The 22874-nt window shown below is 41.0% G+C and overlaps 1 protein-coding gene across 1 annotated transcript in view; it reads right to left on the reverse strand.

Moving 5' to 3' along the window:
• The window catches only part of PHIP (pleckstrin homology domain interacting protein), a 327383-nt gene that overhangs the window by 279408 nt on the left and 25101 nt on the right, over positions 1 to 22874 (reverse strand). Inside the window, exon 7 of the mRNA XM_067532638.1 lies at positions 6772 to 6932. Within this exon, the coding sequence (XP_067388739.1) occupies positions 6772 to 6932 (161 nt within the window). The remainder of the gene's footprint in view (positions 1 to 6771; positions 6933 to 22874) is intronic.

Raw genomic sequence — 22874 nt, forward strand, 5'->3', positions numbered from 1 at the left:
AATTGCACGTAAAGACAGGTGGAAGACTCTTGATTCTGCAACATCATGTTTTGTGTCTATCTGCACTTTTCCTGCATGACAGTTTCTAGCCCTTTTTCTCTACCTTGAATCCCCTATGGATGATCATCTGAGTGGGGCTCAAAGGAGCTCTTTACATTTATCATAAACCTGTATGCTTGGAGCATGGAGAGGATCTTCCAAGTTGCTTCTTTTCAGGTTCGTAGAGGTGTGACTATGATAAGTTTGCTACGAATGATTACAACTGAGTCCCCAGATTCCTTAACCTGACAGTTTTTACCAGGGGTAAAGGACAGACCAAAAGATAAGAATTTGTCCATAGACAAATATATGAAATTGCAGATTATGGCCCCAAAGGGGAATATGCAGATAGGTTTCTGACAGATTCACATGTTGAAATGTCTCCAGGACCTACTGCACTGATTCAACCCTGTTGCGTCAAAACAACCTCAAACACTTTAAAGTGAAACCTTACTATGAAGAATATGACGGAGGGCCCTACGCACTTTTGATTTTGAGGGACAGACTATTGTCCCGATGTCTAAGAGGTATAAGGTTTCTTTTAAAAATATTTGATGTTTCTCAGAGTCTCTCAAGGTAGGAAAGGAGATGAGGGACAAGATGTAAAAAGGCCTGAAGCTGCAAAGGATAAACTGTCCTGCACTATCTTCAGGACCCACCCATCTCTAATAGATTGATCCATGTATATAAGTGGCCTCGTACACCTATTTCAGGTTTGGAACAGGCACAGCTGCCATTATGCTGATGTTTGGCATCTGCATCCGTCATCTGAACGGATTCTAATTTCAAGTCTGGGCTTACTCCAAAATGTAATGTAGACCCAAAACAAAGACCCTATGTAAGAGACCAGGACATAAGGGGTCTAGCCTAGCAGTCATAGCTAGACTGAGACTGCCCACCAGGAACAGGAGTCACCGGGTCAGAGTTGGAGGAACTGCAAGGCCAGATCCCATAAAAAAGAGTCAGGGTCAGAGTCAATCCAGGATCGGAAACAGGAGATCAGAGATAGTACCAGGTTAGAATCAGGAGACAGGAATCAGGGTTAGAATCCGGCTAGCATCAGAGGCCAGAGATCAGGAGACAAGGGCAAGTCTGGCACTGCAACAGGCCGAAATCTGTGTGGTTTCCCAGACAATTTCCTGAAGCAACCTCGGGGTTTAAGTAGGGGACACTTGGCCAGTAAGAGGATTGCAGAGTACTGTCACTCTGGGTCTCTTGGGTGATACTTCTGTGGCACCTATTCTCCACAATACTCCCTGGCTGTGCCTCTCCATGGCCTCCTGGTGGCACGGTGGGAATATCAGATGCCCCAGGCTCTGCAGACCCAAGTTCTAATCCCTAGGTCCTTACACAGTGAGGGAAAGCTGAGAAACTTAGCTTGTGGATAGGAAAAGGAGCTTCTGCTCTTCCAGGTGGTTCTACCATTATTAGTAGTGCAGTAACATCTAGGAGCCTCAGTCAAGGATCAGGGACCCACTGTGCTAGGTGTACTGTGTGTACGCACACACTCTTCTGTGTCCCAAAAAGCTTACAATGTAATAAAATGAGAGACTACAGTTGAATACAGATAGATTGAGACAGTTATTAATGTAATAAACAATAGTCACAACACACCAGCTGCAGCACGATGACACACACACCAGGCTAGTCCCCACAAGGAGACAGGGAGGGAACCCCATCCACTCCCCAACTCCACTCCAGTCCTGCCCCCCGCTGCATTGGCAGCCTCCACCTCTATCAGGGGGCGGCCACAGACACATTCTATTAGTGTCAATGGGAGGAACGGGAGGAAAAATGTTTGGGGACAACTGTTCTAGAGCTTTCAAAGGTGTTTTGAAGTTCTTTCTAAAAGGGAGCTTCTGTCTACTTGTATGTTCAGTCTTTTGCCTGAAAGATATTCTCGGCAGAGATTACAACATCTGCTACTATGGAAATTTTTGCTATAATTGACCTTGAGGAGGGTGAAGAAAGAATCTTTGCTTCTAAGACCCCACAGAATTTTAAAATTTGACAAGTAAACTTCTTCCCTTTGGAATGAAGGGGGATGATAAACACAGTTTTGGTTTTGAGTAAGAGATATTTGCCCTTCATGGTTCCAAAACAGGCCTAAGGAAAAATCCTGCTTCTTGGATTCAAGGGTATCGTGATCCAAAGCACCAAATCCCGTTCATCAGGAGAAAAGCTAGAGCTCAGCAAAGATGATGATTCTTGAGTACACGATGCTTTTTCGCCTTGTGTTTACTGGTCCATATGTTTTACTTTTGCCTTTTGTAAAAAGATGATTGCTGCTGTCAGGGGAATTGCCTTTTATTAACTGAGGCCCTCCTTGGATTATGGGGTGCAGAGGGTGACGTTTTGAGCCCCATTGTTTTTCCTCATCCGATATGTAGTTGGAAAAAAAAAATAGTGGTAAATCCCTGAAAGAGTCCGAGCCTTCATCTTGGGTAGAAGGAGGGTGTGAGCCTAGCAGCATCCCAATGCAAGAGGCTCACTCATTTCTGGTAATAAGTTTCATCTGGCCTGACCAGTTCAGTGTATCCTAACTCACTAAGGTCATAACTTGTATCTAAAAGGTGTCATGTAAGATATCAATAGAAAGCTAATAACGTGTCCATCATTAATATTACTGTGTGGTGTATGTATAGAGGACAACAAATTCAAAGTCATAAACATACTGACTATTATGTCATTAAAGTGTATGTCTGGCAGAGCTAAAGTTACCCTACCTGGACACAGGAATATGGTTCTGACACCTTGAGGATATGAAGGGGGTATTAAGAGACAATGGGAATGCAGTTTATACAAATGGTAATCAGGACCACCAAAGCAACAAGGAGAGGAGGTAACCACTCCCCATCACAGCAAGGGGAGCAGATTGCTAAAATGCAGATTGATCTGTTTTCTGCAATCACCAACAGGGGAAGAAACCAGCCTGGAACCTCCTTCATCACCAGATTCCATGTTGCCTTCCTCACAGCTTGAATTAACTTTACTCTGCCAGATAATCTTCAAAAGAATCCATTTCAAAGGTGCACAGGACTATAAAAGAGAGGGGGCAAATAACCCCAAGTTATCCTTCACCTAAGATGATGAAGGAACCCAGCACTTTGGACTTTATGGAAAATCCTGACCAGAGGAGTAGTCAAGCAATCTTGCTGGAAGATGGACAGGTAAGCAAACTACTTTGAACTAGGGATGTAAAAGCCTACACTTTTAAACAGAAATCAGCTGTTTAAATGTTTTAAACAGTTGATTTCCATTTAAACGGGTGGGAGCAGCAGCTGGGCTTAGCTCCCCACAAGCAAAAGCAGCTGGGCAGTTCTTGCTGGAAGGAGGCACGAAGCCCAGCGCGGGGGGGGGGGAGCCACAGCTGGGCTCAACTCCCCGCAAGCGAGAGCTGCCCATCTCCCTCCTCCACAACATGCACTCTGCATATGCAGAGGGTAAGTTTGGGGAGGGGGGAGGAGAAGTGGAGCCTGGCTCCATCATGAGCACCAAAAAGTCTCTGGGGCGCAGGAGGAGGAACATGGCTTTTCCTGTCCCCACTCACAAGTACAGACCCCCCTCCTGAGGCAGCCATCTGGTGGGAGCCAGGGACCCCTCCTGCCCACCATACGTCACTGCCGTGAGACCTACCCAGCTGCAGCTCTACACACGGTGAGGGAGCCCCAGCTAGACAGCTCTCACTTGGCACTGAGAAGCCAAGCCCAGCACAGCTCCCTCCCCACAGCGTTTAACCATTTAAACATTCTATTTTTAGAAAGTTTAAACGGATCCTTTATTAAATGACTTTTTACATCCCTACCTTGAACATAGGCTATTTGTTTTGCTGTGTACTTGTTTTGTTAAGCCTTAGCCTCTATAAAGCGTTTTTCACTTTTATTTGCTTGTAACAATTTCTAACTCTATCCTTTATAGAGGAACTCACTTATAATCCTATCTTGTTTTACTTTTCATCAAAACCAAACCAGAGCTGTGTTTGATTTAACATGAATGTTAACTCCAGTTATTGTGGCAAGCTGCTGGGTAGTGTGTCTTTAGAGGAACGAATTAACCTTAATGTCTCTTTTAATGGTCCTGGAGAGGCCTGGACACTGCAAAGCACATGATTTTGGGAAAATCTGGGACTGGGGGTGTTAGATTCATTTTGCCAGGTATAATCGAGGCCAGTGGAGGCCAGAGAGTAGCAGTGGTGTAACAAGCAGGCTGCTGGAATCAGAATTGCTGAGTCAGAGCTGCTTAACACAAACAGTGCATGATTTGTATGCTGGCTGGAAGTGTCCACACAAGGGAGCTACAGCAGCAGAGCACTTTGAGGCAGTCAGGGTTACAGGGCAGGCAATGACACAAACCCCACTGGTCTGGATTGCAACCCAGAAAGTGACAGAGGGTCAGAAAGAATAAAAGAGATTCCCTGCCATGTGATGATTACCTACTTGAAAACCAGGAAATTGAGCCTGAAGTTTTTCACTTTGGAGGTGACTTGACAAGCACGGGGAGATTTTGGGACTTGGCCTTAAAGAATGGCTGATCAGCAAGGATCCAGCCTGCTGAGTCACATGTGATGAACATAAATAAATCATCCAGATTGAGCTCCTTCCCCTGTCAGGGCACGGATTGGAGGGTGGGAGCAGCTGTGGAAGAACTCAACTTCTGTGGCGGTTGACAGAGACTGCTCACCAACAGAACAAGCTGAAGGAAGACCAAGAGAGTCTCCATTTTGCCTGCTCTGCCATGGAGCTGACAGGTGAGCAAAATGAACAGGAGCTTGGTAAGAAACCTGGAAACCTTCATCCCCTAAATAAGTGGAGAGGGTGGGGTGAAAAGATAATGTTCGTTGTTATAAAACCAAAAAGTTTTACAAGCTAGGATTGCAATAGATAAAGCAGGAGCACTGTACCATCTCCCTGCCTGCATTGCCAGAATACCTGGCATGTAAGCAAGCCCCAGACAAATATCACAGACAAATATCAACTGCCTCCAGTACTTAGAGGAAGATAGGTAGTCACACCCTAACTGTTTCAGATTAGGTAGTAGATTCTAAAGCCAGAAGGGACCATTGTGATCAGCTAGTCTGACTTTCTACCTAACACACGTCTTAAGACTTACCTAAATTCCTGTTTGAACTAGAGCATATCCTTTAGAAAAACATACACTGTTCATTTAAAACATTCCAGTGACTGAGGAATCACCACAATCTTTAATAAAGTTTTCCAACGGTTAATTTTGTCAGTTTAAAAAAAAAAGCATGCCTTATTTTTTATCTGAATTTGTCTAGCTTCAACTTCCTGTTATTTGATCTTTTTATACCTTTGTATGCTAAACTAAATAGCCCCTCTCAATTTCTATTCCCCAAACAGGTACTTACAGACTGATCAAATCAACATTAACCATCTTTTTGATACCTAAACAAATTGAGCCTTGAGTCTATCACTGTAAGGCATGCTTTCTAATCCTTCAATCATTCTCTTAGCTCTTCTCTGTATCCTCTCCAATTTATCAACTTCCTTCTTGAAATGTGGACTCCAGAACTGGAAACAGCATTCCAATCACAGGAGCAATATTGACTTTTCTTCTTCTCGATATTCCCCTCTTTATACACCGAAGGACTTCATTAGCCTTTTTAGCCACAGCATCACACTGCAAACTAAGAGTCAGCTGATTATGCACCATGACCCCCAAGTCTTTTTCAGCATCACTGCTTCCCAAGATAGAGAACCTCATCCTCTAACTATGACCTATATTCTTTGTTCCTAGATGTATGACATTACATTTGGCTGTATTGAAACACATACTGTTTGCTTGAGACCAGCTTACCTAGTGATTCAGATCGCTGTGTCAGTGATCTGTTTTGTTTTTTCCATTATTTATCACTCCCCCAATGAATCTGCAATCTTTATCAGGCATGTTTTCTTCCAGCTGACTGACAAAAGTATTAAATAGCATAGGGCTAAAAAACAATCCACAGGGGACCAAACTTGAAACATACTTGGCTCAATGATTCCCTGATTACATTTTGAGACCCATGAGTTAGCCAGTTTTTAATCCATTTAATGTGCCATGTTGATTTTGTATCATTCCAGTTTCTTAAATTAAAATGTCACGGACTACCAAATCAAATGCCTTACAGAAGTTTAACTATATCACATCACCACTATTACCTTTATCAGCCGAATTTATAGTTTCATTAAAAAAAAAAAAAAAAAAAAAGATATCTAATTAGTTTGACAGGATCTATTTTCCATCAACCCTTGTCAACCGGCTTTAATTATAAACACCATCTTAATTCTTTATTAATCAATAATAAAAAGTAATAGAACAGTGATAACCAATATCACTGTTCAAGTACTTTTCCTGTGCTTATGCTATACAGAAAAATTTGGGGGAGAGTTGGGGGGTGGGCAATCAAGTTTATTTTCCATTTATTAAAACAACCAAAATTTACTTAAAACAAAACTACCTTCTAAATATAGATGTGGAAAACCTGTAAATATGTCTCAACTGGTAGTTTTTAAAAAGTGTGATTTGTCAGAACAGATATTAGTTATATTCTCTTTAAAGAAATCTACTTTAAATGTCAAAGTCAACAAGTCATAGGTTTAGTTACCACCTATCTGCGCTTAGTACATAAAATGAGTACAGTTTAGGATTCTTGAGAACAGTGGTTACTTGACCATATGTTCTGAGCTATATTTAAAAACAGCAGTATGAAAATAAGGAATTTGCACTTACAGTAAATATCCGTCTGCCAGTCCGATCAAAAGTTACACAGTATACAGAAGATAAGTGTCCTAGGATTCGTTTGTGCATTTTCATATGTTGATACACAGCAGTTGGAACAAGTTGTTCAAGTCTGTATTTTCCATTTAGTTTTCTTGAAAAAAGAGTGTCCGCTACCAAAGAAAAAATATTAATAATGTTTATTTTTTGCACTACAGCTAAGCTGCATATCAAGAAAAGGAAAGCTACATACGTTTGACCACTTATAGGATGTGCAAGTTTTGCAATCATTCTCCAATTTTATCATAACCCATTGTTTAACTAAAATTCATAGCACACTTAAGGGGAAAAAAACAAAAGGGCAAAAGTACTTTAGAGGCTCTTGTCCATTGCTTCCAGGACATGCTCAATCAATCAACATTTGGCTTTCCAAGGATACAAAAGGAAAAATAATCAACTGGTTACATACAGCTTTGGCATAAGTCCAGTTTTATTACGCTTAAGGCAAACTTTTTTTTTTTTTTACTAGTGAAACTGTGAACAATCCTTTTAAAAGACAAAAAGGTTTTTGAGGAGGAAATAAGTTTTCTGCTTGTTTGCAGTTTTGATTCTTGTTACAAAAGACAGTAGTGACAGATCAAGAACCTCCAAGAAAAATAAAAAAAATTGTAAATAAAGCTCAGCACAGTGAAGTTTAGATCAGACAGAAACTTATCCCACAATAAACTCAGATTTAACAACAATGAAACAATGGACATACACCCAGGTTAACACTAACCAAATAGGTCCTAATCTTTGTTTAGGACGCTTACGTTGTGGAGGCAATGGGAAAGATAAGAGCAACGTATTCTGTACATAGTAAAATTGCGGCAATGCAGATTATAGTTTATTCAACCTCTGATTTTTCTTCATGGCTTCAATTGCACATAAACACATTAGCCATTTTGGTAATGTTTACTCACATTATAGGGATAGTCCTGGTTAAGAATTTAATTTATTAACAAAAGTCATTCTGGCTGACCCAAGCTACACCTCACTGCCCAGAAGAGGCTGCAGGACTGTGGGGGTTTAAAAAAAAAAAAAAAAACGGGGGGGGGGGGGGGGGGGCAGAATTTGCCACTGTGAAGGGAGGTGGTGTTTCCACACCCTACACTTGCCACGGTGAGGCAGCTTTAAGTTTGACATGAGATCCATAGGAAACCCACTAGTTCAAGCTGCTTGGTGGAGAAGCTGAAACCCTCACTCACACCAGCTATGACCTCTCTGCCAAGCTTTTAACTTTTTAGGTTGCGCTGAACCCGTGGACCTCCATGCAAAGTTGCCATGCGTCAGTTCTGCCCCACCAGAGCCTCCTTTTGGCAAGCTGCATGCTAGGTTAGAACAACAGAATCCAGGGTGCTTCTAGCCCTGTAAGTGAAAAAAACTAAAACTTCTGCTTTTAACAATTCATCCCACACTAAGCATAATGAAATCAACAGACTCAGACTATAAGGTCAGAAGAGACCATTATGGTCATCTAGTCTGATGTATGTCATCTGTGTCGATTAAAGCAAAAGAATCCAGGACTTCCCATTTCTAGATCAGCTATGATACAAAGTTGCATTACATAAAAACCTTGATCCATTTAAAAATGAATGATTTTATTTTGGTTGGACTAAAAGATTAAATATCTAGTCTGGCTGGTAAATAATTTCTAATGAAATCATACCAAATCCATCATTAGTGAAAAACAAAAATGTCTACTGTAAAATGTTTGGTTTTCAGGGAGATTATCACTTGTCATTACACTTAGAAACAGACTGCAATTCAACAGATGAAAAGTGTAAGACCACCAAAAATAGCAGACGTTATAATTACATGTAAATTATAAGGATATTTAGGAATTTATAACAGTTTTACAGAAGAAAGGGATTTAAATCAGATCATTTTACAAAATGAAATATGAAACATATGCTTTTAATGTATTACCTCTTATCATTTAGAGAGCAGAACACAGATCTACACAGGCATAAGAGCAACATTCGAATGCAAGTATTCACCACCAAGATACTGAGCCTCTCCCACTACATTTCAGTTTAAGACATGGAAAGGAAGTCTCAGTCATGAAAATAGATGACCACTGGTCCATTGATGTGGAAGACCAGAAAGTACGCTGAATTAAATCTTTTGGTTTAAACAACATGATGGGCAGCTTCCCTAATTCTCATCTGTGAAGTCCCTCAGAGCTTTATTCTTATATCTAACCTGTTCAACATCTGTATCAAGCTACTGGAAGACCTAGTGAGATATCACAGTGTCAAATGCTAATCAGTTCTATGTCTCTCTCACTTCCATTGCTGGTAGTGCTATGATTAAGGATAAGATCATGTCACTGAGATCACAGATTCTATGACTTTCAGAGACCTCCATGACATTATCTGCATCAGCCCTGAACCACTGCGGGGGTTACCTGGAACCCCAAGCCAGTGCGGGAGGCAGGGGGAACCAAAGCTGTCAGCTGCCATGAAGATGCTGGACCCCCTAACCCTGCAGCAGGGCTCAGGCTCTCATTCCCCCTCTCCTCAGGCTTCAGTCATCCCCCATCAGTCCCCACCCCATTTGTTTTTAGTAAAAGTCATGAACATATCACTGGTTTCCATTAATTTTTGTTTATTGCCGGTGACCTGTCGGCTGTGACTTTTAGTAAAAATAACTGAGAAAAAATCTTAACCTTAGCTATGATGCAACTATATCAGTGCCTGGCCAAGATCAGCAAGTGGATGAAAAAGTAGCTGGCTGAAAATAAAGCTGAGATTTTCTTGGTGGGGAAAGGGAAACATTTTAAGAGCTACCCACCATCACTTCATCACCCACTACTGAGGCAGTCTATCAATCCAGAGAGAATTTCTGAACTCCCAAGCTGTTTCACTCAAATAAATAACAAATTTCCAACTGAAACTGCCAAGCAGGTAGTGCCCCCTACTTTCCCAGTGATGGCCAGACCACAGTGATCTAGTCTGATTTCCAGGCTAAGTTACTCCAACACTTTATCTTTGGGAGCAAGTACATACAGACGCACACAGCCACACAAACAAAAAACATTTTAGCTGATCCAAAATGCATCAGCTCACCTCCTGAGCAATACCAGCTGCCCAGAACACAACACCCTTGTGCTCTGCCCATTACACTGGCTCTCAATAAACACCAAGTTAACTTCACATATTTTAAGGCCAGAAGGGACCACTATGATCATCTAATCTGACCTCCTGCAGAAAACAAACTAGGACAAAGAGCTTCATCAAATAATTTCTGCAGCAAATCCGTAACTTCAGTTTGAGATATAGCATGCATATCTTTTAGAAAGATATCCAGTCTTGATAGAAGCATTTCAAGTGATGGAGGATCCATCACATCTCCAGGGAAGTTGATCCAATAGTTCATTACCCTCACTATTAAAAACTCACACCTTATTTCTTGTATGAATTTGCCTCCATTAAGCTTCCAACCACTGCATCTCATTATGCCTTTCCATTAGACTAAAGAGACATCCACTATCACAAATCTCTTCCACTGAGGTACTTGGAGACCATTATCAAGTTACCTCAGTCTTAATTAAAGAAAGCTTTTTTTAACATACTCACTGTTAGGCATGTTTTCCAAACCTCTAATCATTCAAAGTCATAGATTACAAGGCCACAAGGGATCACTGTGATCATCTAGTCTAACTTGCTGTGTAACAAGCCACAGAACTTCTCCAAAATAATTACTAGAGCATTTTTTTTTTTTAAGAAAATCTAATCTGGATTTTAAAATCGTTGTTGGAGAATCTACCCTTGCTAAATTGTTCCAATGGTTAATTACCCCTCACTGTTAAAAATTTACGCTCCATTTCCAGTCTGAATTTGTCTAGCTACAACTTCCTGCCATTGGATCACATTATACCTCTCCTCATTAGACTGAAGATCCCATTATTAAATATTTATTCCCAATGTAGATACTTATAGATTATAATCAAGACAGCCTTTAACCTCTTTGTCAAACTAAACAAATAGACTCAAGGAGTTCAACCACTATAAGGCATGTTTTCCAATCTTTTCATCATGCTCTCTAATTTATCAACATCGTTTTTGAATTGTGGGCACTAGAACTGAACAGTATTCCAACAGCGACTGCATCAGTGCCAAATACAGAGGTAAAATAACTTATCTACTCCTATTCAAGATTCCCCGCTTTTTGCATCCCAAGATCACATTAGTCCTTTTGGCCACAGCATCACACTAGAAGCTCACATTCAGTTGATTATCCCACACAACTCCCAAATCTTTTTCAGAGTCACTGCTTCCCAGTATAGTCATGCATCCAATAAATTGAACCCACATTCTTTGCTCCTAGATCCATATATACATTTATATTTAGTCATATCAACATTTGTTTCTTCCCAATTTGCCAAGACATCTACATTGTTCTGAATCAGTAAACTGTCCTCTTCATTATTTACCAATCCCCAAGTTTTGTGTCATCTGCCAAGTTTATCAGTCATAATTTTGTGTTTTCTTCCACGTCATTCATAAAATCATTAAGAAGCATGGGGCCAAGAACTGATCCCATAAGAAACAAACCCGCTCAATGACAATTCCACATTTATAATTACATTTTGAGACCTATCAGTTAGCCAGTTTTTAACCCATTTAATGTGTGTCATGTTCATTTTATACTGTTCTAGTGTCTTAACCAAAATGTCATGTAGTACCAAGGCAAATACCTTACAGGAGTCTAAGTATATTATGTAAACATTACCACCTTATTTATAATCTCAAATATCTAGTTTGACTGGATATATTTCTCATTAACCCATGCTGATTTGCATTAATTATCCTCCTTTAATTCTTTACTCATCAAGTCCTGTACCAGCCGTTCCATTATCTTGCCCGAGATCGATGTTAGGATGACTGGCCTTTATACAATTACCCCGATCATCCCATTTATCCTTTTTAAAAACTGGCAAAATATTAGCTTTCTTCTAATCTTCTGGAACTTCCCCAGTGTTCCAAGACTTACTAAAAATCACCATTAATGGTCCAGCAAGCTTCTTTTGCAGCCCTTTTAAAACTCTTGGATGCAAGTTATCTGACCCTGCTGATTTAAAAAAAAAAAAAAAAAGCTAATTTTAGTAGCTGCCATTTAACAGTCTCCTGAGATGCTAGTGGAAGGGAAAGAGTGTTATTACTATCTGACACCACGTCATCTGTTTTTCACCAAAATACAGAACAAGTATTTTTTGTACATTTCTGCCTTTTCGGCATTATTATTGATAATTCTACCATTTCCATCTAGTAATAGATCTAAATCATTGTCAGGAATTTTTTTGTTCCTATATTTAAATAATTCCTTACTGTCCTTAACTGTGCTGGCCATAGATTTCTCCTTGTGTCCTTTGGCTTCCCTTATCAATTTTCTACAATTAGAATCATAGAATATAGAGTTGGAAGGGACTTCAGAGGTCATCTAGTCCAACCCCCTGCTCAAAGCAGGACTAACCTCAGCTATATCATCCCAGCCAGGGTTTTGTCAAGCCTCAGCTTAAAAACCTCTAAAGATGGAAATTCCTCACTTCATGTCTATATTCATTAGTAAAGTTAAGATTTTGTCATGATTATTTTTAGTAAAAGTCACGGACAGACCACGGGCAATAAACAAAAATTCACAGAAGCCCGTGACTTGTCTGACTTTTACAAAAAATAACCAGGTGGTGGAGCACAGGGGAGCTGACAGCTCCAGCCCCCACCACAGCAGCGGGGACTGAAGCCAAAGAAGTCACAGAGGTTTGACTAAATCATACCCTTATTCATTACTATCAACATTTGCTGTCTTCCATTTGTTATATATTATTTTTTAATTGTTTATAGGTGCCTTCACTTCCCCTCTTAACCAGCTTCCTTCCTCAATTGTGGAATTGGGGCTTTGGAGGCATCTAGTAAAGTGTTCTTAAATGTTCAGTTAGCACTAGCATCAACTTCCTGGACACAATCAGCTTCAACCATAGAACCCTCCATACAACTATATATGCAAGAAATCCAATCGCCACACCTACCTTCAAGATCCAATAACCACCCGAAACACACCAAGAAATCTGTTAGGCACTCAAACATCACAGAATATGCTCCCAGGAGAAAGTCCAGGACACACACCTTAAATACACTTAAAACTGCCTTAACCAAACAAAGACACTCCACCAGAGAAGTAAATCACATCGTGGAATGGCCATCCAAATATTACGACAGAACCTGCTTCAGAACAGAAACAAAACCCACTCTGATCCCACACTCTTAGTTGTCACATACTACTCCACACTGGAACCCATATGGGGTATGAAGCAATTACAATCAATAATTACAACTAATTGCAATGGGGATCACATCCTGCAAGAAATTTTCCCAACCCCCTTTTCTGGCCTTCAAACAACCTTCCAACTTCTCCAAGATCCCCACAGACCAGGACACACCAAGTCAAAGAGCTACCAGACCCTGCCAGAACAGAAACAAAACTTATAAACATATCTCCACTGCTATGATGCTTAATATCCTCCACAACACACCTCTCAAGATCCATGGGTCCTTCCCCTGCCTATCAACATATGATGTACCACATCCAGTGCACTAAATGCCCCAACAACAATCATGTGGATGAAATCAGACAATCACTACTCTCTCCAATGAACTTGTACAGAAAAATGACAAAAAAAAAAAAACCCTCTCACCTGTGGGTGAACACTTTTCAGAAAATGATCACTCTATATCTGACCTCTCGGTCCTCATCCTCCAAAGGAAACCTGCACAACACCTTCAAAAGATGAGCCTGGGAGCTTACATTCATAACTCTGCTAGATGCTAAAAGTCATTGACTTAATAGAGAGATGAATTTATAATCTATAACCTACTAACCCCACCGCCAGGTCCCCTCCTCTTAATTCAACTAAATTTTTCAGAAACTTTTAATGAGAGAAAGTTATTCACCTTGTACAGTAGTGATGGTTCTTCGAGATGTGTATCCCTATGGGTGCTGCACTGCAGGTGTGTCTGCACCCCTGCACCTCTGATCAGAGATCTTTGGTAGTAGAACCCATTCGACCCACACATATGCTCTTCTCTCTCCCTCGTGCTAACTAGTGCTGCATGGGTAAACCACCCTCAGTTCCTTCTTTATCTCAGAGCCCCTATTGAGTATTCTAAAACAGAGGGAAGGAGGGTGGGCTGTGGAGCACCTATAAGGACACACATCTCAAAGAACAATCATTCCTGCACAAGATGAGTTACTTTCTCCTCTTCTTCAAGCAGTGTCCCTATGGGTGCTCCACTGTAGGTGACTCCCAAGCAATATCCCTGATGATGGGTTGGAGCTTCGGAGTAGAGTCCGTTATGGATGACAATACTGTGCAACCGAAGATGGAAGCAGAGTCTTTAGTAACTGCATAGTGTTCTGCACAAGTATGAGCAAACGCCCAAGTCGCTGCCCTGAAGATTTCTGAAATGGAAACATTTTTAACAAAGGTGACAGAGGTGGAAACCGGTCAAGTGGAATGTGTACAGATTCTAGATGGAAATAAATTATGAGTATGATAGCAGTAGTTAATACAGTTCAAGACCCATTTGGAGAATTTCTGGACTATCACTGCGCCTTTTGACCTTTCCACAATTGATAGGAAGAACTTAGATTTCCTAAAGGCCTTCATTCCATCCAAATAAAAGGCCACAGCTCTCCTAACACGTAGCATAGCCTCCCTGTTATCAGAGTGAGGCTTTAGTTACAGATGGGAAGGTGAATGAGCTGGTTCATGTGAAAAGACAAGGTCACCTTGGGGATGAACTTTGGTTATGGTCAGAGAGTTACCTGGTCTTAAAGGAAATTGTGAAGGGTGCACAGTGTGTGCCATTAATGCCGCTATTTCCCCTATTCTTTGTGCCAAGGTGATGGCTTCCAGGAATGCTGTCTTCACTGATAGATGCATAAGGGAACAAGTGGCCATACGTTGAAAAGACGTTCAACGTCTAGTTAGGCTCTTTAGAACTAGATTCAGATCCCATGTTGGACTGGGTCTCTGGATTGGGGAAAGAGGTTTCCTATATCCTTGAGGAATCTCTTTGTCATTGGATGGGTGAAAACTGAGTACCCCTCTATCTCCTGGTGGAAAGCCATTATGGCCTCAAGATTATTCTGAGTGAGCTAAGACATAGTCCTGCCCTCTTGAGGCCTAGTATGTAGTCCAGCACAACGGGGAGGGAGATACCAGGGTAATTTGTTTGGAATTACACCAAACCAGAAACTTTTTCCATTTTTGCAAGTAAATGTGGCGGGTGATTTTCTACTGTGCAATAATGCTTCCTGTAACCTTCCCAGAGCAGCAGATCTCTGTGCTGAAACCATAAAGGAACCAAGGCTTGAGTTGGAGGATCCATAGGTTGAGATGGAAGGTTCGTCCATTGTTCTGTGAGAGGAGGTGAGAAGTGGGCTAAAAAGGGATTGGAGGACACATTGCTAGCTGTGGGTATCATGTCTGTTTTGGCCAGGTGGGAGAAATCAATAACATTTTTGCTTTCTCTTTATTTTTAATCAGGACCTTCAATAGCAAATGGAATGTGAAGAAAGGCATATAGGAGGCGCCTGTCCCATGGAAGAAGAATGTTCCCTAATGAGTTTTCTGAGGCCGGCTCTGGAGCAATAGAGTGGGCATTTCCTGTTCAAATAAATAGTGAACAAGTCTATCATTGGGGTTCCCCAGTGATAGAATATGCGGTGGAGTACTGCTGGGTTCATTTCCCATTTGTGGGCATGTGAGAACTTGTGGCTGAGATTGTCCGCTTTTATATTTTGTACTCCCGGCAGGTAAGCAGCTGATATGAGGACATTGTGGCAAATGCACCAATTTCATAGCTTTAGCACTTCCGTGCACAGGGAGGATGATCTGGTGTCCCCTTGACGATTTATATAAAAATGAACACTTATTTGTCACGACTTTTGTGCGAGTGTCTCTGATTAGTTGAAGTCAAGGTCGATTTTTGAGTATTGATTTGTAAGGCCAAATGCATGAATACATACAGAGTCCTTTGATTGGCCCCTAAGGCATCTCTGAAGGAGCAGGCTCTAAGAAGACAATCATCCAAGTAATTAAATCATGATCCCCAGAATACACAGATGAGCTGCTACTATGGAGGGGATCTTGGAGAATATTCTGGATATGGCTAAGAGGCCAAAGGGAAATACTATGTATTAGTAATGATCCTGACCGACGGTAAACCTGAGGAATCCTCTGTGGGATGGCTGGATTGATATATGGAAGTAGATGTCCTGGAGGTCAAGGACCAAGATCCAATCTCCTTGCTCTAGAGATGGGATAATAGCTGCTAGTGTGACCATCTTGAATTTTTATATCTTCATGTATTTGTTCAGTGCTCTCAGATCCAGTATGGGTTTCCAACCTCCTTTTTCCTTGGGAATCAGGAAATATCAGAAATAAAAGCCTCTGTGCCTCTGAGGTGCACAGGAATAGGTTCTGTAGCTCATAGGCCTAACAGGTGATCTATTTTCTATTTTAACAGTTTCTCTTGAAAAGGATCCCTGAAGAGGGACAGGGAGAGAAGTGGACAGAATACCCATTGGAGATAATCTCCAAGATCCATCTGTCTGAAGTTATGATTTCCCAATTTTCAGAGGAAAGGAACGAGGCGGCATCCAAAGGAATGCAAAAGGTCTATAGGTTGCAGCTGATGTTGTGGGGAGTGGTCTCTAGGAGCCTCAACCAAACTGTCAAAACTGGTGTTTTGAGGTCAAGGTCTGGGATGGCTAAGATTGAAGGGCTGATGGTTTACATCTCTAAATCTTAGCTCTCTTTCTCTGAGGCTCATAGTAATGCTGCAGTGGTGGGTACTGGGGTGGTCGGGAACCATGGAACGACTGAGGACTGAATTTCCTTTTCTGTCCCGATGTGCAGATCCCTAGAGAGCATAGTGTGGCCCTGGAAGCCTTAAGACTGTAAAGTGATGCACCGGTCTTGTTTGCAAACAGTTTAGAGCCCTTGAAAGGGAGGTCCTCAACCATCTTCTGTACCTCTTTCAGCAGTCTTGAGAGGTGTAACCTTGATCCCTTATACATCACCACTGTTGTCAATACTGAGTAGGATATTGTATCTGCAGCATCTAGTGTGGTCTGGAGTGCCCATATCACCACTAACTGTCCCTCATGTATGATGGCCTGAAACTGCTCCCATTGTGCTTCTGGCAGGTGGTCAATAAATGCATCAAATTTGGTGAAGTTCATGTGGTCATACTTCACCATTAAGGCATGGTAATTCATAATTCTGAATTGCAAAGTCACCAAGGAGTATGCCTTCCTACCAAATACATCCAGTCTTTTCCAGCCTGTCTCAAAAGGCATGGCTTTGGTATGATGCTGTCAGCCACAGGAACTCACAGCGTGCACATAAAGGAAATAGGTGGCGGGTGTGAAAAGAGGAATTCCACATCCTTGGAGAGCACATGGTACTTTTTATTGGCTCTTTTGCATGTTGGCATGATAGAGGCTGGCATCTGCCAAATGGGGAGGGCATTTTCAGCGAGGAGGACATGTGCAATATACCCATCACAAGTTGCTAAATATCTTTCACCTCCTTTCGGGGAATCTGCAGTGTGTCTGCCACCCTTTTTTGTGAGATCTTGAAAGAGCTTAAAATTGTCAGCCATAGATGGTGGAGAAGGCATTACCACCTCTTCCAGGGAATAGGAGGAGCTATTTGTTGGTGGTGGTAACTTCTTCTTCTAGCATGGCCTCCTGCTCCTCAAAAGTTTCCTCTCGAGGTTCTGCGATTCTGGACACAGAGGCTGAAGGAGACTATCTTATCGACTCTTGGTAGGAGACACTAGATGCCTGAGAAACATGGTGCCTGTAGGCTGCCCATGTATCTAAGTATGGGCAGCGGTACTCGCAGGTGGTCATAGCAAAAGGGCTGAAGCTCAGACCGAGAGTGTGACTGGAGAGGCCCTGGTGGGCATAGAGATGGACCATGAGGTGGCGAGAGGATATTCTGGTCACCCTCTGAGTCCTCACTGGAAAACTGTGGAACCAACAAGGAGACGAGGTGAACGCCCCAGTGCCAGTGGTGATTCCAGGGATTGAGATGTGCTCAATACTGGGACCCTGGTACTGAGTAACGGGGAATCGAGAGTCTCAGCCACCATGAGATCTCTGGAAAAAAAATTCTTGCAGTATCACAGTAATCAGTATTGTCAGTGCTTGATGGTGCTGACTCATCGGCACTGAGGAAATTGGCAGAGATCTTGCTCTGGCAGTAGTCAATACGGAGGGTTTTCACGCCATTACCACTTTCACAGAGATGGTATGGTCATATATCTTTTGGGTACCATGCTTTAGAGCAGTCTGTGCCGAGGTAACCGATCATGCCGGGGCTCTCCTCTGGCTGGTCCAGGGCCTAGTTTGAAGGCTTGCAGCCCCCTCGCAAGGTCTCCAAAGAGAGACTCTGAAGATTTCCTCTTTGGATCATCCTCCTTAGAAGTAGAAGGCTCTGGGGATGGTCTACATCACGGAGGAGATCTGAGACCAGGGTTGGATTCCAGTTTAAAAGCACTCTCCATAAGCAGGAGTTTCAACTTCAACTCACAGTTTTTCCAGAATCTACACTTCATTTGGTTGGCAAAAGGAACACTTCTGCAGAATCTGAGCCTCTCCAAGGCACTGGACACAGTGGGAGTGTCAATTCATAACCAGTATTGCTTCCTTGCAAGAGATGCACCTTTTAAACCCAGGGGAGCCAGGCATGTCCTTTACTGGAAGCAATCCCCAGAAGGGGAAAAACAGGAGTAAGAAAAGAAAGTTTTTTTCTTGTGGTGGTTTTTTAAGAAGGGTGGGGAGGAACTAACGGAAACCCTATAAGACTAAGAAAATTGAATGGAAACTCCAATAGTAGCTATAGAACAAAACTGAATTCTAAACTCTGAGGTAAGAGAAAGTGGACTGCTATTTGCTCCTTCTCGAGCCAGGGGCACTTGAGAAGGAACTAAATGGTTCACCCATGCAGCACTAGTTAGCCTCAAGACAAAACATGAAGGAGGGAGAATGCATGTGTGGGCCAAATGAGCACTGTTACCAAAGATGTCCAATTAGAGGCACAGGGATGCAGACACATCTACAGTTGAGCACCCATTTGGACACTACTCAAAAATATGATCATTTTATGTTGATCCTGTCATATAAAATGATTAGGTATTTCCAATTTTGAAAACAAATAAACCACTTTTTTTTGCTCATTGGCAAAGCTTTTTTTTGCCATTCACTCAACAAAACCCTGTGGCCATGCTGTGGTTGACAAGCACACAGAACTAGTTAAAAATGTTGCAAGTCCCTAGAAACTTAATGCCAAATAAAAAAATTGTTCATGTTGGAGGGTACAGTAGCCACACACTTCTCTGAAAGCTCTAAATTTGTGAAGAGAGAGAGAGTTACAATACACCTCAAGAGAACTTTGGTTCTGTCACAGCTGAGTAAGCTGAACCATTCACCTTAGTGGTTTTGGGAAGCAGGGTAACAGGCAAGACCCTTGAAAATTCTTTTGTGGCAGACAGGAACATAGCCAAAATTGGACCAGTTGAAGACGACATAGTAAATTAATCATGATTATTGTTTTCCGGAGAGACCTGTTACAGGGGGGTGTTCTCCACAAACTCTGGAAATTTTCTTCATGGTCACAGGGAGAACCAGAAGAGCTAATCCAGGTTTTCATGCCTGAAGGACCTACTTTCCCCAAAGACTCCAAGCACAGAGCAGAACAGTGCTCTGTTTTCAGCAGAGTCTACATGGATCTTTAAAAGTGCAAAAATTATTTTCAACTGTGGAAACTGAAATTTGAGGGAGCAGTTTTGCTTCAGCGTCCGCATCCTCCCCTCCCTAGAGGAAGTGTTCTTTTTTTTTTTTTTTTTTTTTAATAAAAGTTTAAAAGCCCACAAATTTTTTTTTAATTATTTTTGTTTTTAAGCTTTTAGGCAGCTTTTACAACACCCTTAAATTGTACAGAAAGGAATTAGTGATGTGACAACAGATCAGAACATATGAATATACAGGTTTTTACATGCCGTAGATATTTCTATAGTTTCCTTCAGAAGCAGGAATTTGTTTTAAATGCATATTGAATTTCTGCCTAGAAGACTGGATGGCAGAGTGCTCTTTTTTTTTTTTTTTTTTAAATGCAGTATGTTGGTCAAGTTTGTTGGGAAATTAGGGCATCCAGACGAATGCTTAGTGAGAGTTATATGAGAGAAAAGCCTGCAGAACTTCCACACTAGATAGAACTCAACTTTCTCCCCATTTCTTACTTTTCAAAAAGTCCTCAGACTCTGGATACATGCAGCCTGAAGAATTACATTATAAGTATTTAAAAGGGTCTTTAACATAGCCTTCTCAGAAAAAAACAGGTTCATGAGAGGCAGGAGGGGAGCAAACAACCCCTAACCCAATTCAATTTAGAAAATAATCTGTCATTCCAATTCATTATTTCATAGAAAGGATCATCAGACTGGAATGGGATAAACCCAAAGACAAATGCCTTAACAGACAAAATTTTAAACAGAAGACCAAAAAACAAATGAGAGGCTGTACTTGTAAAGTTCTCAGGATACGAAACTTCTCACTAGCTTAACACCAGGACTTGGAAGGGCTTATTGGTCTGAAAAAGTTTGTAGTGGGATGCCAAAGTGCTTCTAACCCTGGCAGTTTGCAAAATATTGGTGTTCAAAGAGGGGGTCGTACCTACTAAAATATTTTTTAAAACTAAATTTTATATTAAACTTTTTGGATCTCCTACCCCCTAAAGCTTCTCCAAAAAAGGAAAGGGAAATTAATATTTCTCCTTCCATTGTGGTCTCTTCTGCCAACCAATCTTGGGAAGTGATTTGAATACCATGCTGCTATTGATTTCACATAGCATTCCTGTTTCCTACTTTCAAAATTACCAATAACAATGAGGAAAATACTAAACTTCTTCTGCACTTCCCCTCCAGCCCAGTTTCTTCCTTAATATTTGGTGGCATGCTATAAAGAACAGGGTAGAGAAAGCTAATATGATATTAGTCAATACTAACTCAAGAAATATTGATATTCCAAAACTAACCTACCCAGCCAGTGCTTCGGGAGCCAAGCAAAAAGTATTTTTTAAGTTATGGCCCAAGGCTTCAGGGCCTAGCATTCCTCACGCTAATTGCATGGCACTGAAAAAGAAACTATGGGAGTAAGAAACATCAAGTGATGAGCCCTATTTTAATTTACAGAAGGTAGAATGAAGATTATGTGGGGAAAAAATTATTTTAGAATAAAGACAGAATTATATACTCAGCAAAAATAAATTTTCTTGGCTATCAAAGATTTAACTTAGATGGATCCTGGGGTATTAAGTCAACAGATCTCACCTGAGTAAATGATACACCGATCATATGAATTAGTTCCAAAAACCTTTGGCGTCAGCCACCAGTAAAGAACAATCAGGATTACATGTGCTCTTTTTCCCTAATCTTCAGAATATCTAGAAGAACAGTGTAGTAGAGGTACAGTACCTAAAAAGAATCAGTCCACTCCCAAAAAAGGGCTGCTAGAACATCAGATACTTCTCCGGGGGTAGAGGAGTGAGTTAACCTTTTTCCCACCCTACCAGAGCAATAACTACATACACACTTTCCATTTTTATTGTGCACATTCCTAGCTATTCCTAACACCCCCTTTACATTTACCCTAGATATGTATGGCCTGTAGAGAATAAGATCCACTGACTTAAAATGAACCTTTACTTCTGGTGCAAACAAGCTCTTCATTCACATATTATTGTGGGAACCATTTACATATTGCGTATGTGTTTCCTGCAGATACTTTTGCGGAAGTAAAAGAGCTATATACTACACAAAACTCCAGAAAAAATTTGAGACATCCTGCCTTTCCTACACAGCACTACTTCTCTTGAACTAAGTATATCTGATCTCAGTCTATATATTTAAGAATACAGCTTTTGTACCAATTCACTTACATTGAGACAGAGTTGAACCTTCACTAAAATTACTCTCTACCCTTTGATCCTAATTCACGTAAAACCACTTTGCTAGCAATAAACTGCAGGGACCTCATTAAACATGGCTGTTGGATTAACAAACACTCTACATAATCTTAAATGTTTCTATTCTGAAAAGCAACCAAGTAAAATGTATCTTGTTACTCAACAGATCTGCTCATGTGTGCTCTCAAAGTTGTATCTGCTTTTATTGTTTAAAATAAATTTTTTAAGGTTTTTAATTCTGTTACTCCTACAAAGCCAAAACTGCTGTGGGAAAAACCAAACTGGATTTTACTGTAGTATAAGCACCAGCTAAGAATCTTTATTGGTGGTAAGGCATGGAACCAAGAGTTCCTCAGAGGTTTTCCACTTCCAGGTGGAGTTTGCAGGGCTAGCAGTCAGAAAAACAGTCTCACAGTTGTTGCAAGACATACATGGAACACCAAATGCCATTTTTACAAGGTACCTTAATAGATGAACCATTTGAACAACTTCAAAAATTAATGAGCTATCACTGACTGCTTGAATTGCAAACTGAATTTTTATAATTCATTCCGACAAAAGACTTTCCCAAGTCTGATGTATATTACTTCATACTTCGAATTCTCTAAAATAATTCATCTGCTCTTCATCATTAAGATGTGGAATTAGGGAAACAGAATGATACAATAAGTATCAGATCACCTTCTTCTCAAGTCCGTTATATTCTGTAACCTACAAACCATGAAAACTATTACTAATTACTTCATAAAGACCACTGTAGCCATAACCTGAAGGTTAAAACTATTAGATTTATTTATCAATAGAACCACTTCTAAGGAATTGCCTGCACATTTATCAACTGCACTTCCTGGGGATACGCATTCCAAAGGTAGATAGGTCAATTAGTACCAATGGCACCGAAGAAAAACCATGAGATTGAAGATGCTTGTCATTCTCCCATTTTTCTTTCAGGGAAACATGATAATGAAACACTGTTCACATCCACAAATGTGATGTTATTTATCTTACTACCCATTTATTCATTGATTATTTTGGT

The sequence above is a fragment of the Emydura macquarii genome, unplaced genomic scaffold (assembly GCF_026122565.2).
Source record: "Emydura macquarii macquarii isolate MOO-44397 ecotype Brisbane River unplaced genomic scaffold, CSIRO-AGI_Emac_v2 contig_3295, whole genome shotgun sequence".
Classification (NCBI taxonomy): Eukaryota; Metazoa; Chordata; order Testudines; family Chelidae; genus Emydura; species Emydura macquarii.